Here is a 16478-nt window from a genome sequence, read left to right on the forward strand (position 1 = left end):
ACAAATGAAACAAATAACAATATGGATGACTTAAACCCAATCATATCATTAAGAATATTTATTGTAAATGAACTACTCGAATTAAAAGACAAAAAACAAAGAATCTAATTTAAAAATGCACAAAGGAACCAAGTAGACATTTTTCCAAAGAAGACATCGAGATGGCTGACCAGTACATGAAAAAATGCTCAACATCACTAATCATCTAGGAAATGCAAATCAAAACCTTGATGTGACATCACTTCACACCTGTTAGAATTGCTATCATCAGGAAGGTAAAGGATAAGTGTTGGCAAGGATGCGGAGGAAAGGGAACCCTCACGCACTGTTGGTGGGAATTTAAATTGGTGTAGCAACTGTGAAAACAGTATGAGGTTCCTTGGAAAGTTAAAAATAGAATTACCATATGGTCCAGCAATCCCACTTCTAGGTATATATACAAAGGAAACAAAACTAGGATCTTGAAGAGATAATTTGCACTCCATTCTTTACTGCAGCATTATTCACAGTCCCCAAGATACGGAAATAAGCCAAGTGTCCATCGACAGATGAATGGATAAAGATGTTTATTTATTTATTTACTTATTTATTAGATATGAAAAAGAGGGACATCCTGCCAGTTGCAACAACATTGATGGACCTTGTGGGCATTACGTGAAGTGAAATAAATCAGGCAGAGAAAGATACATGCTGTATATATCATTGAGAAGTAGAATCTAAAAAAACTAAACTGCTAGAACAGAAAGCAGAAGGGTAGTTGTCGGAGGCTGGGGTATGGGGGAAATGGGGAGATATTGGCCAGAGGTACAACCTTCCAGTTATAAGATGAGTGAATTCTGAGGACCTAATGTATTGCATGGTGATTATATTTAACAATATTATATGCTTGAAAGTTGCAAAGAGAGTAAATCTTAAGTATTCTCTCCACAGAAAAGAAATGGCAATTATGTCAGGTGATGGAAGTGTTAAACTAACCCTAGTGTAGTAATCATTTCACAATATGTAAGTGTATCAGATCAACATGTTGTACAGCTTAAAATTACACAATGTTATGTCAATTATATTTCAATATATTGGAGAAAATACATATCACCAATAGTACATAGAAACAATAGTACTTATTAAGCTTCAGTGAAGGTATGACGGTTGGATTAGATGGATACATATAAATATATTATAGTAGATATATTACAGTAGATGATGTGAAATAGAAGGGAATGGGTCTGGGAATGGAGGAGAAAGGTGAAAAAACAAAGAACCAAATCTGTCTTCAGAATGTATGGTAGCATGAAATGGTTGACTGGAAATTCAGAGAAAAGAAAGATAGTCTTTATAAGGCATGTAGTTAATTGATTCTAATGGCTAACATATGAGGCAGTAAATATTTTAAACCAAACAAAGGGAAGGACTGATGAGAGTGTTAAGACCTTTTATGTCAACAGTATTTATTGTTACATTACTTTTTTTTTTTTTGACAGACAGAGATCACAAGTAGGCAGAGAGGCAGGCGAGAGAGGAGGAAGCACGTTCCCCAGAGAGCAGAGAGCCCTATGTGGGGCTCGATTCCAGAACCCTGAGATCATGACCTGAGCCGAAGACAGAGGCTTTAACCCACTGAGCCACCCAGGCGCCCCATTACATTACTTTTTGATTGAGAACAAATATATAAGGCAATGTGATAATTTGAAGCTGGTTTTTGTTTGCTTTGAACTTGAATTTGAATTCCAAAGCCACTTAAGCTTTTACTTTCTCTTTGGGCAGGGGCTTTGTTAAATTTTTGAAACTAAAGGAGTCATATTTAAGCCAGTCATTGCAAAAATGCAGGACTAGGAATGAAGTCACAGCTAAGTGCTGTCAGGCAACTGAAAGAAATTGTTAACTAAGGTAGCAGGGCTGTGAGAAACTGGAGGCTCCCCATGTAGAGAGTGTAATCGTTCATGGTTCGAAGAGTTAAGCACTTGCCAGTGTAGATCTTGAAGAAGGAAGTATATCAGTCAGGAATTAGACATGGAAGAGTGGGTATAGAGCAAGCGGAAATCAGGGCCAAACAAGTGAGAATCTGTCAGGGAAAGTTTTGAGTCCATATAAGGCCCCACGTATTAAGCCGGGTTATGACCCTGATGACTGAGGTGGTATGTTTGCCCTTGCTCTCTGCAGGATTCAATGAACAGGGAAAGGAGAGCATAGTTATGGATAGACTGAAATTCTGAACCCAACCTTATTAAAACCTTGGGCCTTGAGCACCTCTTGAAATCTGAGGTTTACTGTCACCCCGTGACATGAAATTTTTGAGATTTATTTTAGGACTGTAAAATTTAACTGACTTGGAAAACCTCCAGGTCTAATAACAACTTTCTAAATTCTAAAGGTTAGCCATTCTTCAAGATGTAGATTGAAAATGCCAAATCAGTAATTAAATCATTTCAGCAGTTTTTCCTGTTCTTTGTTGGTTTAAGGTTCAGATTTGATTTTGGTCTTTGGTCACCAAAGAACATCTTGAAACACTTAAGTCTTGAAGAGCACTGAGGAGTTGCAGCTGGCAGGAAGGGAGAATGAAACAATGAAAAACTGTCACTGGAATGGGGCAAGATGTGTGCTGACATTAAACACTTAGAGACTTTTATTTTTTTCGGGCTCCTGTTCCTGAATATGACTCTTTCACCCACCAAGAAGAACCAATTTTGAGGTTATAACCAGTCTTCCTTAACAATTCGTCTAATCTAAAAAAAAAAACAAAACAAAACAATAACAATGAAAAGAATAGGCTTGTTAAATAATAGCAAGTCAATCATGTAGAAGAAATACAATGACATATAGAGTTGTGCACATTATGTTTTCAGCATATGATTGACAGTTCTTATAAATCACAGCCTTGTTCTTAAACCTTACCATAATGAGCATTAGGAGGATCTTTCCTGCAAGCACATACACATATTGAAAATAAAAAAGTTCTAAAAATTGGGTGCAAAAAAACCAAAAAAAAACAAAACAAGAAATAATTGCATTGAAATGTTTGAAAATGATTAATATTTTGACGTAACTCTATTCTTTAACCAAGCTCCTTCAATGTTAGAGAAAGATAAGATTCTTTGGTTCTGGGGGTGCCTGGGTGGCTCAGTGGGTTAAAGCCTCTGCCTTTGGCTCAGGTCATGATCTCAGGGTCCTGGAATTGAGCCCCGCATCGGGCTCTCTGCTCGGTGGGGAGACTGCTTCCTCCTCTCTCTGCCTGCCTTTCTGCCTACTTGTGATCTCTGTTTGTCGCATAAATGAATAAAATATTAAAAAAAAAGATTCTTTGGTTCAATTTCAAGACCCTTCCAATTAACAAAAAAGAAAAAAAAAGAAACCACTTTCATAACTTGATGAGGCTTAATACACTTAGCAGAGACAATTTTCCATGGCTATGAAACATATCATTATAGAGACACATCTGGAGCCAAGCAGCAGAGTGGTCAACAGTCCCTCCAGACTTCTATGTTTTAAGAGATTCTATATCTGAAGTTTTCGTGCATTTCCAAAGAGCAAGTTGTAGGTTTGATGGCAAGGGAAGCCAAGCTCTATTGCTTCAACCCCCAAATCACAAATGTTCCACTAAATCCTCCCCCAGAAAACCAATCAGTGATTGTTAGCCTCTTACTGGGAGAATGCCCTTGATTCTAAATTATCTTAACATTATGCGCTTTCATCCTAATTCCCTAAAACATTAGGGTGAATCCAGTTGATTATTCCTTAAGTGTTAGACATAAGGAGTATGTAGAGATTAATTACAGGATAAAAAGCCCCCCCCCCTTTTTTTTACTAAGTGCTCCTAAATGTAGTAGCAATGGACTCTATACTTGAAGTGTTCTCAGACAAATATATAAATATTATATCTGGAGCTTTTCCCCACATCCGTAAGTTTGACACAACTGGATACCAATATCAAGTGCTTATCAACAGCTTTACAGGGGCAGTAATGTGTGTGTGTATTATACATAATAATAATATATATTGTGTTTGTATAGTAGCATATACGTAGGATTATGATTATCATGTATATATAATGTACATGATTTTACGAACACGAGCTCGTAAGTTATATATGTTAGTCTATAAATACGTTTGACTACTTTCTCATCTTTGCAATGTAATAACCTTTTTAACATTTGCCTTTAACTTTTTTTTTCTTAATAACCTGAAAAATAATTTTTTCCAAAATATCTGTTAAAGGGGCTTCTGATTGGCTTAGTTGGTGGAGGGTGCAACTCTTGATTTTCAAGGTTGTGACTTTGAGCCCTATGTTGGGTATGCAGATTACTTAAAAATACAGTCTTGGGGCGCCTGGGTGGCTCAGTGGGTTGAAGCCTCTGCCTTCGGCTCAGGTCATGGTCCCAGGGTCCTGGGATCGAGCCCCACATCGGGCTCTCGGCTCCGCAGAGAGCCTGCTTCCTCCTCTCTCTCCCTGCCTGCCTCTCTTGCCTACTTGTAATCTCTGTCTGTCAAATAAATAAATAAAATCTTTAAAAAAAAAAATTCTGTTAAAGAAAACCAGTATGAAAGTAGAAGTCAAGCTCAGACTCCAGAAGAATATTGATTTTCTTTTTTAACAAAATCATAGCAGAAAAACTCCTAACTAGAATAATTTCTTTATTTCTTGGCCTTTTTAATTAAAGAATATATTGTAAATAAAGAGATGTAAGTGACGCTTTCTTTTTTCCAGTTGAGTAACTCCATGAATATAATATCCTCTACTATAATCTCCTTGCTTTCTTTATATCTCAGGAAATTTTATTGTGATTCTGTCTATAATCTATTTTGAAATGTGGATTCAGTATTATTACCAATGTTCTTTGTGTATTAAAAATTTACTGTTAACATGTAAAATAGTTTTTATTTTTACATAAACATACTGAAACATGGTTTCTTTAAGCTTATCATTTAATTTCAGCAAAGAAAATGGGTTATATTTTAGAGAAATTACTGAAATGTTATTTTCACATAAATTTGTTTTGGCTCTTCTATTCTTTTAACTTAATCTTAAAATTCATTCTAAAAAGTCATTCTTAAAATTTTAACTGTGTGAGGTGATGGATGCGTTAACTAATCTTATTATAGTAATTATTTTGTAATATGTACATATATCAAATCATTACATTGTATAGCTTAAATTTATACAGTTTTACCTGTCAGTTATAACTCAATAAAGTGGAAAAAATTAAATGATCTGTTCATATTAACAAGTCCATTACTTAGCATATTAAATTGGACTCTCTTAATGGATTCCTCATATACAAAAATACAAAAAAATTTTTTAATTGTGAGTTATTTATAGCATAAGGTTATCCTGAGATTGATCAGTTAAGAATGTATTTTGTTGTTTTTTTAAAAGATTTTATTTATTTATTTGATGGAGAGAGAGAAAGAGAGAGAGCACAAGTAGCCAGAGCAGCAGGGAGAGGGAGAGGAGAAGCAGCCTCCCTGCTGAGCAGAGAGCACTTTGTAGGACTTGATCCCAGGATTCTGGGATCATGACCTGAGCCAAAGGCAGACACACTGAGCCACTCAGCCACCCCAAGAATGTATTTTGTTAAAAATTTCTGGAAGGCTTTTGCTAAGACAGTGATGTATAAACCGAAATTATTTATAGGTAATTTAACGTGATAAATTAAGGAATAGAGGATATTTAATCTATTTCTTTTATATGAATTTTTGAGTATATTAATTTTTCAATTGTTACAAAAATGGAAATTAGATCTTTAATTTTCTTCAGTGTTTGCAAATCACTTTCCCTTGTACTTCTTTTCTTTTCTTTTTTTTTTTCCAAATATCATCAGTTACCATTAAATAAAAATAGACTAAGTTGAATGTTACAGGCTACCTTTTGGTAATATTTTTTAATCTTCCTTTTGAATGATAGGGTTTTCTTGGAAGGGTTTTTCACTGTATTTTTATCACAGTATAATTACATACAGCAAATTTTATTATACATTTCTACCTATTTTAACAAATGTATATAGTTGTGTAAACACACCACAAGCAAAATGTATATGTTTCATTATGCCAAAAAATTCTCCCATACTCATTTGTATTCAGTCCCTCCTTCATCCCTGAGTACTGATCTATTTTCTGTCCTTATAGTCTTGTCTTTGAAATAATGTTCTATAAATGGAGTAACACAGTCTTTTGAACCTGGCTTCTTTCACTTAGGATATTAAGAACCATCCAAGTTGTTGTGTGTACCCTAGTTCATTCCTTTTTATTTCTGGGTAGTATTCCCCTATATGGATGTGTCACAGATTATTAATCCATTTCTCAGTTGAGGAATGTTGGAGTTGTTTGCAATGTTTGATGATTACTGAGCAACTGCTGTAAAGATTTGTTTTCAAGTTTGTGAGTGAACACAGCTTTCTCTCTTTTTTTATTATGTTAAATTAGCCAGCCTATAGTACTCATTAGTTTTTGACGTAGTGTTCAACAATTCATTAGTTGCATAGAACACCCAGTGCTCATCACAACACGTGCCCTCCTTAATACCCATTACCTGGTTACCCCATCCTCCTACCCTCCTCCCTTCTGGAATCCTCAGTTTGGTTGCCAGAGTCCAGACTCTCTCATGATTTGTCTCCCTCTCTGACTTCTTCCCATTCAGTTTTCCCTCCCTTCTGCTGTGGTCCTTCATGCTATTCCTTGTTTCACATGTGAGTGAAACCATGTGATAATTGTCTTTTTCTGCTTGACTTATTTCACTTAGCATAATCCCCTCCAGTTCCATCCATGTCGATGCAAATGGTGGGTATTCATTCCTTCCCATGGCTGAGTAATATTTCATTGTGTGTATGGACCACATCTTCTTTATAACATTCATCTGTTGAAGGGCATCTCGGCTCCTTCCACAGTTTGGCTATTGTGGACATTGCTGCTATGATCATTCTTTTCACTACATCTGTAGTGCCCCTTCTTTTCACTATGTCTGTATCTTTGGGGTAAATACCTAGTAGTGCAATTGCTGGGTCGTGAACATAGCTTTCATCTAACTTGGGCAAATAATTTTATAAGAAACTGCCAAACTCTTTTCCAAAGTGGTTGTAACATTTTGCATTCCCTCCAAAAGTGTGTTAGTGTTGCTCTGAATCCTTGCAAGTTCATGATATTCTCTCTCTTTTTCTCTCTTTTCTTTAAGGCATTCCACTAAGTATGGAGTTGTGTATCATGGTAGTTTTAGTTTCATTTCCCTGATGACAAATGACGTCGAGCATCTTTCTCTGTGCTTTTTGCCATCGATATATTTTCTTTGGTGAAACATATGTTCAGCTCTTTGGTTCATTTTTTAAATCTGTTATTTTTTATTATTGGGTTTTGAGTTTCTTTGTAATTTTAGATATGTTTTATGAGATATGTGATTTGTAAAAATTTTCTCCTTGTCATGGCTTTCAAAGAATAGACATTCTTAATTTAGATTAAATCCAGTTTATTTGTTTGTTCTTTGATTCATTGTGCTTTTGGTTTTGTATGTAGAAATCATGGCCTAATTGAAGGTCACAAAATTTTCTTCCTTTTTTTTTTTTTTTGGTCAAGTTTTAGAATTCTAGGTTTTATATCTGTGATTCATTTTGAGAATTTTTTGGTTCAGTGTAAGTTTGGATAAAGGTTTTTGTTTTGTTTTGTATTATAAATTTGTTTGCTTTTTGCATATGGGTATCCAGTTGTTCCAGCACTATTTATAGTTGGAAAGACTGTCCTTTCTTCCACTGAATTGCCTTTTTGCCAACAGACTCTATATGTTTCAGACTATTTCTGCATTCTTTTTTTCATTCCATTCTTTTTCATCTTTGTTCTTTCTCTAACACCACTCTCTTGATTACTGTAGCTCTTTATTGTCTGGATGTGGATCTTTTACCTTTGAAGAAAATGTATTTCCTGCTATTTTTTTTTTTGTAGTTTTCTCTTAATGTAAATTAGGTTAGCTTAGTTAATAATGTTCATGTCTTCTATCCTTGGTAACAAATTGTCTACTTGTTCTCTCAGTTTCTGGGAGGGTGTGTTGAAGTCTCCAGTTGTATTTGTGGATTTGTCTTTTTCTCCTATCAGTTCTATCAGTTTGGGTTCATGTACTTTGAAGTGCTGTTGTTAAGCACATACAAATTTACATCTGCTATGTCATTCTGGGAAAGTGACCCCTTCATAATTAAGTAATGTCCATCTTTATACCTATTCTGAAGTCTGGTTGGCATGATCTTAATAGATCTATTTCTGTTTCCTTTTCTTTAGTATTTGCATAGTATCTCTTTTCTAGAATTTTATTTTTAACCTGTTTTTGCCTTTATATTTAAATGGGTTTATATACACAGCAAGTTTGATCTTAGTTTTTCTTTTTTTTTTTTTTAAGATTTTATTTATTTATTTGAGAGAGAGACAGTGAGAGAGAGCATGAGCGAGGAGAAGGTCAGAGAGAGAAGCAGACTCCCCGTGGAGCTGGGAGCCTGATGCGGGACTCGATCCCGGGACTCCAGGATCATGACCTGAGCCAAAGGCAGTCGTCCAACCAACTGAGCCACCCAGGCATCCCTGATCTTAGTTTTTCAATCCAATCTGATTATCTCTATTTTTAACTAATGTGTTTATAAGGTTTATATTTAATGTAATTACTAATGTGATTTGATTAAAATTCACCATAGTTTTAGCTGTTTTATTTTTTAGTCTTTTCTTTTGTTTCTTCCTCCCTCACATTTCATTTTTGATTATTCTGTAAAGATAATGCATTGTCAATAGTTTTGCTTTAGATAGTTATCTTTTGAACAACTAAAAATAAAGTTGAATTTTGTGTTTATCTCCATTTATTCCATTTCTAAAACCATATATTTCTTTGTGTGTATGTTATATCTTACCAAAGTTTTAAAAAAACGTATTGAAATTTTTCTTCTCTACCAGCACATACACCACCAGTTTCTGCCTTCTCCTGACTTTGTTAAAAATGGATTGTGAATGGGCAACTAGGAATATGCTTGATTTTTTAGACTTCTTTTATGCTTACTTAGAATTTTAGAACCACAGGATTGAATATGTCATAAGAGTTCCTTTGGCCTCGTTTTCAAAGTGTGACAGATTTACTTCAACTGATCTTATTTTAAGATTCATCTAAAGTTCCCTTTTTGAGGTTGTAACTTAAGCCTGCTTGGTCTGTGGGCTTCTTTTGCCTCTATTTCATTGCCCTGCTATTGTGTGAGGAGAGAGAACATCAGGACCACACTGTCTGCTTTTCAGTGTTCTCCTTTTAGTAACCTCACACACTTATGAAGACAGTTACTGAGTCCCTTCTTGCCATTCTCCTTTACAGGTAAACAGTCTGTACTTATTTGAGTTTTTTAAACAGAAAGATCTACTTTTTGTCTATATATTCTTAACCATTTCTGTAATAATTTCCCCTGGATATCTCACATAATTATTTATTTTAAAGATTTTATTTATTTATTTGACAGACAGAGATCACAAGTAGGCAGAGAGGCAGGCAGAGGAGAGGGTTAAGCAGGCTTCCTGCTGAGCAGAGAGCCTGATGCAGGGCTCGATCCCAGGACCCTGGGATCATGACCTGAGCCGAAGGCAGAGGCTTAACCCAGTGAGCCCCCCAGGCGCCCCTCATGTAATTATTTTTGTTAGGGCATATATAAATAAATGGTAGCAGTTTTCACCAAGATGAAAGAGCCAGAATCTCTGTGGGGCTAATGTTAACACTGGGAGAATGCCAGGGCACCAAATGAATTGGTGTAAATTCACGGGGTCCCCCTTCCTTTGGCAAGTTTGCTCACTGTCCTGACCCTTACAGCCCAGTGCTGAACTTAAACTCTCTCCCTGAAGCTGTATGGCTAATTTGAAATTGTAATTTCATACCTTTATGAAAGCCCAGGGACTCTGAAATTTGGAGGATGTCACCCAAAAGTAATGTTCACCTGAGGACCCAGGTTATTCCAGAGCCTACTGAATGCAGCAGCCCTGAGCATGTCACTTGTATAGGATGGGCCAGAAGGAAAAGAACAGACTGGAAAACCTAGATTTTTTCTGAGCAAACCATATTCAGTTGTGAAAAAAAAATGCAATTGGGCTGGTCCTGTAGTAGAACTTATAAACACTTGTCAGTTATGAGGGTAACTGCAAGATAGATTTATTTTCAAGCTTTCCCCTTGATTTCATGTCCAGAGCATAACATTTTCTTTTTGTCTTTTTCCCCCCTCAAGGGGTGCTACATCCATTGTGTACAGATGCAAACAGAAGGGGACCCAGAAGCCTTATGCTCTCAAAGTGTTAAAGAAAACAGTAAGTTTATTTCATTATATAACAGCATCTCTAAGGGATCTGTGACCTGGAGAAGCCAGGAGCCCTGATTCACAGGATAAAGAGGCCAGAGAACTGCTGTGTACAGCTAACTCACTTGAATCTTGAGCATGAAAATGCAGCAAAATGAGTTGTTTTCTAGTGGAAACTCCATGACTCTTTGAAAGCGACTGGATCTCAGACTGGATGTGGTTGTGGGGAGAAGTGAGAAACCTTTAGAACTGGCAGGTAGACCTGGTATACTTTGTATACTAGTAATGTACATATGTACATATATGTGTACACATGTCCATATATGTGTGTTATGCCCCAGTAATGGGTCCGTGATTAAAGGAGCGAGACTGATAAAAGCGAAGGTCAAGCAAAGCTTTATTTCGCGCCAAGCGTCAAGAATCAAACCGAACGTTCGGGGACGCACCTCTTACAAGAGAGGGCGACCCTTCTCTTTTTCACAGACTAGCTTTTAAGGGCAAACGCCATGCGGTCGGGCTTGGTCATGCACAGGTGACCAATGAGATTGTATCACACACGGGAAACTCCACAGGATGCTAGGTGACCAATTGAATTACAATTTACCCTAGTAGACCTTTGAACCAGCCTGTTACACCTTGATTAGGATTGGTGCCAAAAAGGCTACCAAAGGGCAGGGGGCCCATACTCCTTGGTAGCTAGGGAGACAGTATGCAACCCCCCACGGATTGGATGTCTCCACCTGGCCTGACCCACCCTCGTATCTGGGCTTTGTTACCTGGAGCTGGTTTCTGGGACTTGTTTTTAAGTAAGTTCCCTGGGGGAAGGGGAGCAGGGACAGTTTAAGAGTTAAACAACAAGATTTTTGTTTAACCTCAATGGACGCCTCCGGCTAAAATATAAAAATATAAAATAGGTCCTTACAATGTGTACAGATATAGAATCTCCAATCACAGTTTAGTATAGTAGACATGCTTGCTATTTAAAAAAATACCTAAATGAAACACAAATAGATGTATTTGTGAAAGGAGTCATCAGCTTCTAACTTGATTTTCAAATGTTGGGTTTGCTTCAGTTAAGTGCAAATAGACAAATACTGTTGTTTCTAGGACTGAGCCTGCTCATTTAAGAAGTCTCTATTTGAACAAGAAGGAAGGATTGGGTTTTCATATTGCTTCTTTTTGCCATATGCTCATAGGTGAGCCAAGGGGACAAAGTTACTCTGGCTCATCTCCAATGAGGTACAGCAGGTGAGAGTTCACGATATAAGTGGCAGCATCTGACACCAGCATTCATGGTAGTCCCTGTGTCCCAGAGAGTGTTTGTCAATGCAGTGCGTGGCTATTCTCTGTCTTGAAAGAGTTTCCCTTTATAAAACCACAAAAACATAACATATTCCTTTGTAGCACATTCTTCCTTTCTCAAATTCTATGTGAACACATATGTGAAATATATATACTTCTGAAAACCCAGCTGTAAAGTATGCTGAGGAGAGAAATATCATAAATCTTGAAATCAAATGATACCTCTTTTAGGCTGAAGGATTTTTTTTTTTCCTAATATCACCAATTGTTTATGTATTATCTGGCCCAGGGAAATTTTAGAAATTTTAGAATCTCATACAATGAAGAGAATAATGGCAGGGTGTTTTCAATTGAGTAGAATGACATTTTGAAACAATCTGTTAGAATTTAAAGCCAGAGCAAACTAACAAAGACAGTTTAAGTGAAGAATAATAATTTAAATGGCAGTTGCTACTATAAACCCAAAGGGATTTCCTATTTGGTGTAGGCAATGATTTAAGTACTCCAGAATGTAGAGGAATCTTTCAATTGATAAGATTTGGAATTTTCTCTTAAATCAATTTCTTAGAGTCATAACATTTATTTGAACTAAGAATTATTACAATTTTATGAAGTGGAACTTGTAAGTAAATATCTACTTTTTATGAAGATAAGTAAGCATGTTTTAGCAGTGGTCACATAGATGTTTTCGGACTTGATTATATTCTTTCTTGCTGGTTAAAAAAATTGTCAGTAAAATTTGTGAGTGATTGTTTTGTTTTCATAGTTGAGGAAACTTTGAAAGGGATTAGCTGTACGAATGTGTAGGAGAAGAAACACTCAGAAATGACGTTTGAATGCTCAGAATCCCAAAGGACAGAGAGCTGGTTGAGAAAATATTGGTTTATGTCAAAAATCTTTGGTTGAATTAGAATAAGAGACAGGAGAAGACATTTTGTGAGTTCGTGAGTTATTCACTGGGAAAGTAAAGCTCTGGTTTGCCCTTGCTGTCTTCTCTTCTCCACCTCTGTTGTGGAAACATCTTCCTCAGAAGACAGGCAGGAAGAAAATGTGGATGGGAACCAAGTGTCAGATGGAGCTGTGGAGCAGTGCTTTAAGGCAGATGTTGTCAAACACAGTCACTGCTGTGCCAAATGGAATGAGAGAAAATCCCCAGGAGAAACCCAAGCTTTTGAACATGAATTGGATGGAATCTCCAGCATTGTCTCCTAGAATAAACCATGCACAGAGATGTGTAAATGAGAGAATAGGAGGCAAAACCTCAAAAAGCAATTGCCTCCAGCACCTCCTTTCTTATAGGTCATGAGGACGGAACTTCCTTCTCTAAATGAAATGAATGAAGCCTAGGAATCGCTTTACAGAAGAAAAGCAATGCAAAGAAAACAAACCATTTTCCTAGTGAATTCAGTTAAAGATCTGCTCTTTCAGGAAAGAGGGGATTATAGAAATGGAATTATTTAATCAATCTATTTATTAGATTGAGCCACATAAAACTGCCTCTCTTAAATCATTTTTTTCCTACAAAAATGGCAGTTTTTTGTGGTTCAACTAATAACTTTGGGACCACTATATTACTTCACTGGATAATTCCTCTAGTCTTTATTTTATGACTAGACCTAAACCTAAAAAGTCCGAAAGATTGTCTATCTATCCATCTACCTATCATCTATTATCAGCTAACTGTGAGAATTTCCTGAATCTGCTGTAATAAACTACCACAAACTGGGAAGCTTAAAACAATGTAAATTTATTCTCTTAGAGTTCTGAGGCCAGAAGTCTGAAATCAAGGTTTTGGCAGGGTCGATACTTTCAAAGAGTGCTCAGGGAGAACTTGTTCCATGCCTCTCTCCTGCTCCTGGTGACAGAAACTTGCCTTGCAGATGTGTCACTCTAATCTCTGCCTCTGTTGTCATGTGGCCACTTTCTCCCTTTGGTTCTGCATCTCATCTTCCCTCTATACATTGTCTGTGCCCAAATTTTCCTCTTAGAATGACACCATTCCTGTTGGATTAGGGGCAGACCCTACTCTACTATGACCTCATCTTAAATGAACTTATATCCACAACAACTCAGTTTCCAAACCAGGTCACTTTTCGAAGTACTGCTGGTTAGGACTTCAATATAATCTTTTTTGGGGGGATAAAATTCTGCCCATAATACTATCTATAAGAAAAGACTTCCGAGATGAATTTCAAAATACGTATTCAATCTGTTATCTGAAGATAAGTGAAACTTATATCATATTCAAGAAAGTTAATAAACCTAAGAAAACTCAATCCAGTTTATAGGTGATTAAATTCACATATGAACACTTTTAAGTCCAAGAAAGATTTCCCATCTCTTTTACAATTATTTGATAACAATAATCCTCTTTCCCAGGATCTGTTTAAATACTTTTTAAAGGCAGTTTGCCCAAATTTTATTTTGTGGCAATATGATGTACCTTTCTATAGCTTAATATTTGGAGAAGGACTTAGTTTACATTGGCAATAAGAGACTTACTCCTAATTCATCACTGAGAATCCGTTAGGCACTTACATGTCTGGGTGATAGACACTGACTCTCATTTATCCACAGGAAGATAGACTAAAGCACTAGCTCTTATGGAGAAATCCTTATCTCTTTGGTCATCAGGTACAGGACAGAGTTAATGCTTATAACAAACACAAATTGTCATGTTTAGACAATTGGGTATTTTGACTAATAAAAATGTCTTTATGGGAAATTAATGTGTAATTATAATAAAAATATTTTTAACTGACATTTTAAATATGGATATAATACCATATACTTTATATATAGATAACTATATTTCATAGAATTAGTATACATCAAAATACATATTAACCCAAGTAATAATGTCTGCAACTTACTTTTAAATACTTAAGCAACAAAAAAGTGTGTGAGTAGTGTGTGTACATATGGGGAGAGAAAGAAAATATAGCAAAAATCAACAATTATTGAATATAAGACAATATACTAGCATCCATGCTGGTATTTCAATATCTCAGTATATATGAAAATTCTCATAGCCAAAAATTTAGGTTAAAACATACTTCAATATTGACATCCTATTTTATCATAAATTAGCATTTCTTCAGGCCATTCAAAAAGCATTTCAAAATATTGCAGTTTCTGGGGCGCCTGGGTGGCTCAGTGGGTTAAGCCGCTGCCTTCGGCTCAGGTCATGATCTCGGGGTCCTGGGATCGAGTCCCGCATCGGGCTCTCTGCTCAGCAGGGAGCCTGCTTCCCTCTCTCTCTCTCTCTCTCTCTCTCTCTCTGCCTGCCTCTCCATCTACTTGTGATCTCTCTCTGTCAAATAAATAAATAAAATCTTTAAAAAAAAATATTGCAGTTTCTAAATGTTATGGTAAACTCCAGTGACTCTCTCTATTGAAGTGCCAGAAAATAGTTGAACCATCTCTTTTTTTTTTTAAATTTTTTTTTTTAATTTTTATTTATTTATTTGACAGAGAGAGAGATATCACAAGTAGGCGGAGAGGCAGGCAGAGAGAGAGGAAGAAGCAGGCTCCCCGCTGAGCAGAGAGCCCGATGCGGGGCTCGATCCTAGGACCCTGGGATCATGACCTGAGCTGAAGGCAGAGGCTTTAACCCACTGAGCCACCCAGGCGCCCCTGAACCATCTCTTTACTGAAAAACCTAGACATTTCCAGAAGCAATATCTGTTCATCTCATTGTGTCATTAATACAGACAAAGTTTTGAGGACAGTAAGAGTAAACAAAGAGGAAAATGAATTGAAAGGCTTTTGTGATCATGTATTTGTTTAATTTTTTTCTGCTAGTATTCAAGTTCCTTGCACTGGGATAGTCATCAAATCACTTGGAGTGGCATCCATACTTTCCTCTTGGGAAAAAAGTGGCCTGTTTTGGAACTTTAGCTTTGAAACAAGTATAGACTCATAGGCAGTGCCATTTTGGTCACCCCAAGTTCTTTATTGCCTTGCATTGAAGAACTAAGTGATTGCAGATATCAGTGGAACTTGTTCCATGAACTTTGTAAAACATGAATCAAGGGTGAAGGGAACAAGGCTACCTTTTTTTCCCTTCATTCATGAGCCTTTATCATCTCCATTTTATGTGATATTTAGAAGAAATTGAAGTAGAGAAAAAGGACTTACTAAGCTACTACCTCAGATTAACAATTTAGGGACATTAAAGGATTCTAACTGGCACAGCTGTTAGGATAACCCATGATTTAGAAGACAGAAACTTTGCGGGGGGCGGGTGGTAAATTGTAATTTTTTTTATTGGAAAACAAATCTACAACTTGAAGTGGATTTGAGGCAAATTGTTCCATAAGCAGATTTTCTTCAAAAGGCTAAACAAAGTTTAAAAGCAAGCAACAATAGAAGAAAATGTTTCTGGTACAGGACAAGCAGTCCAAAAAAAAAAAAAAAAAAAAAAAACCAATGTATGAGTACCTGGATAATATCCATTTTGCAACAGTGCAACTTTTAAGTGCATATTGTGACTGTCCATAGTCCACTCAGAGTTACAACTCCACACTTCAACAATAGGCTGTCAGTTCCTGAAGAAAACTACTTAAAAAGGCATAACCCAGATGTTTCCTCATTTTTTTTTTTAAAGATTTTATTTATTTATTTGACAGACAGAGATCACAAGCAGGCAGAGAGGCAGGCAGAGAGAGAGAGAGAGGAGGAAGCAGGCTCCCTGCGGAGCAGAGAGCCCGATGTGGGGCTCGATCCCAGGACCCTGGGATCATGACCTGAGCCAAAGGCAGAGGCTTTAACCCACTGAGCCACCCAGGCGCCCAGATGTTTCCTCATTTGACCAACTCCCTCTAAGTTCAGATGTGCAGAAGGGCTTAGATATACCCAGAGTAAGCCACATGAAACATGTTACTTGATCGATTTTCT

At 36.6% G+C, this 16478-nt stretch overlaps 1 protein-coding gene across 6 annotated transcripts in view; it reads left to right on the forward strand.

Annotated features, from left to right (window-relative positions):
- The window catches only part of CAMK4 (calcium/calmodulin dependent protein kinase IV), a 326108-nt gene that overhangs the window by 182165 nt on the left and 127465 nt on the right, over positions 1-16478 (forward strand). For 5 of the 6 annotated variants that reach the window (XM_047728971.1, XM_047728970.1, XM_047728973.1 and 2 more), the window contains one exon: positions 10209-10287. The exons of the other annotated variant lie outside the window; for it this stretch is intronic. In XM_047728971.1, coding sequence (XP_047584927.1) covers positions 10209-10287 — 79 coding nt within the window. The remainder of the gene's footprint in view (positions 1-10208; positions 10288-16478) is intronic. 6 annotated transcript variants of the gene reach the window in all.

Source organism: Lutra lutra, chromosome 5 (genome assembly GCF_902655055.1).
Source record: "Lutra lutra chromosome 5, mLutLut1.2, whole genome shotgun sequence".
In the NCBI taxonomy this organism is placed as follows: domain Eukaryota; kingdom Metazoa; phylum Chordata; class Mammalia; order Carnivora; family Mustelidae; genus Lutra; species Lutra lutra.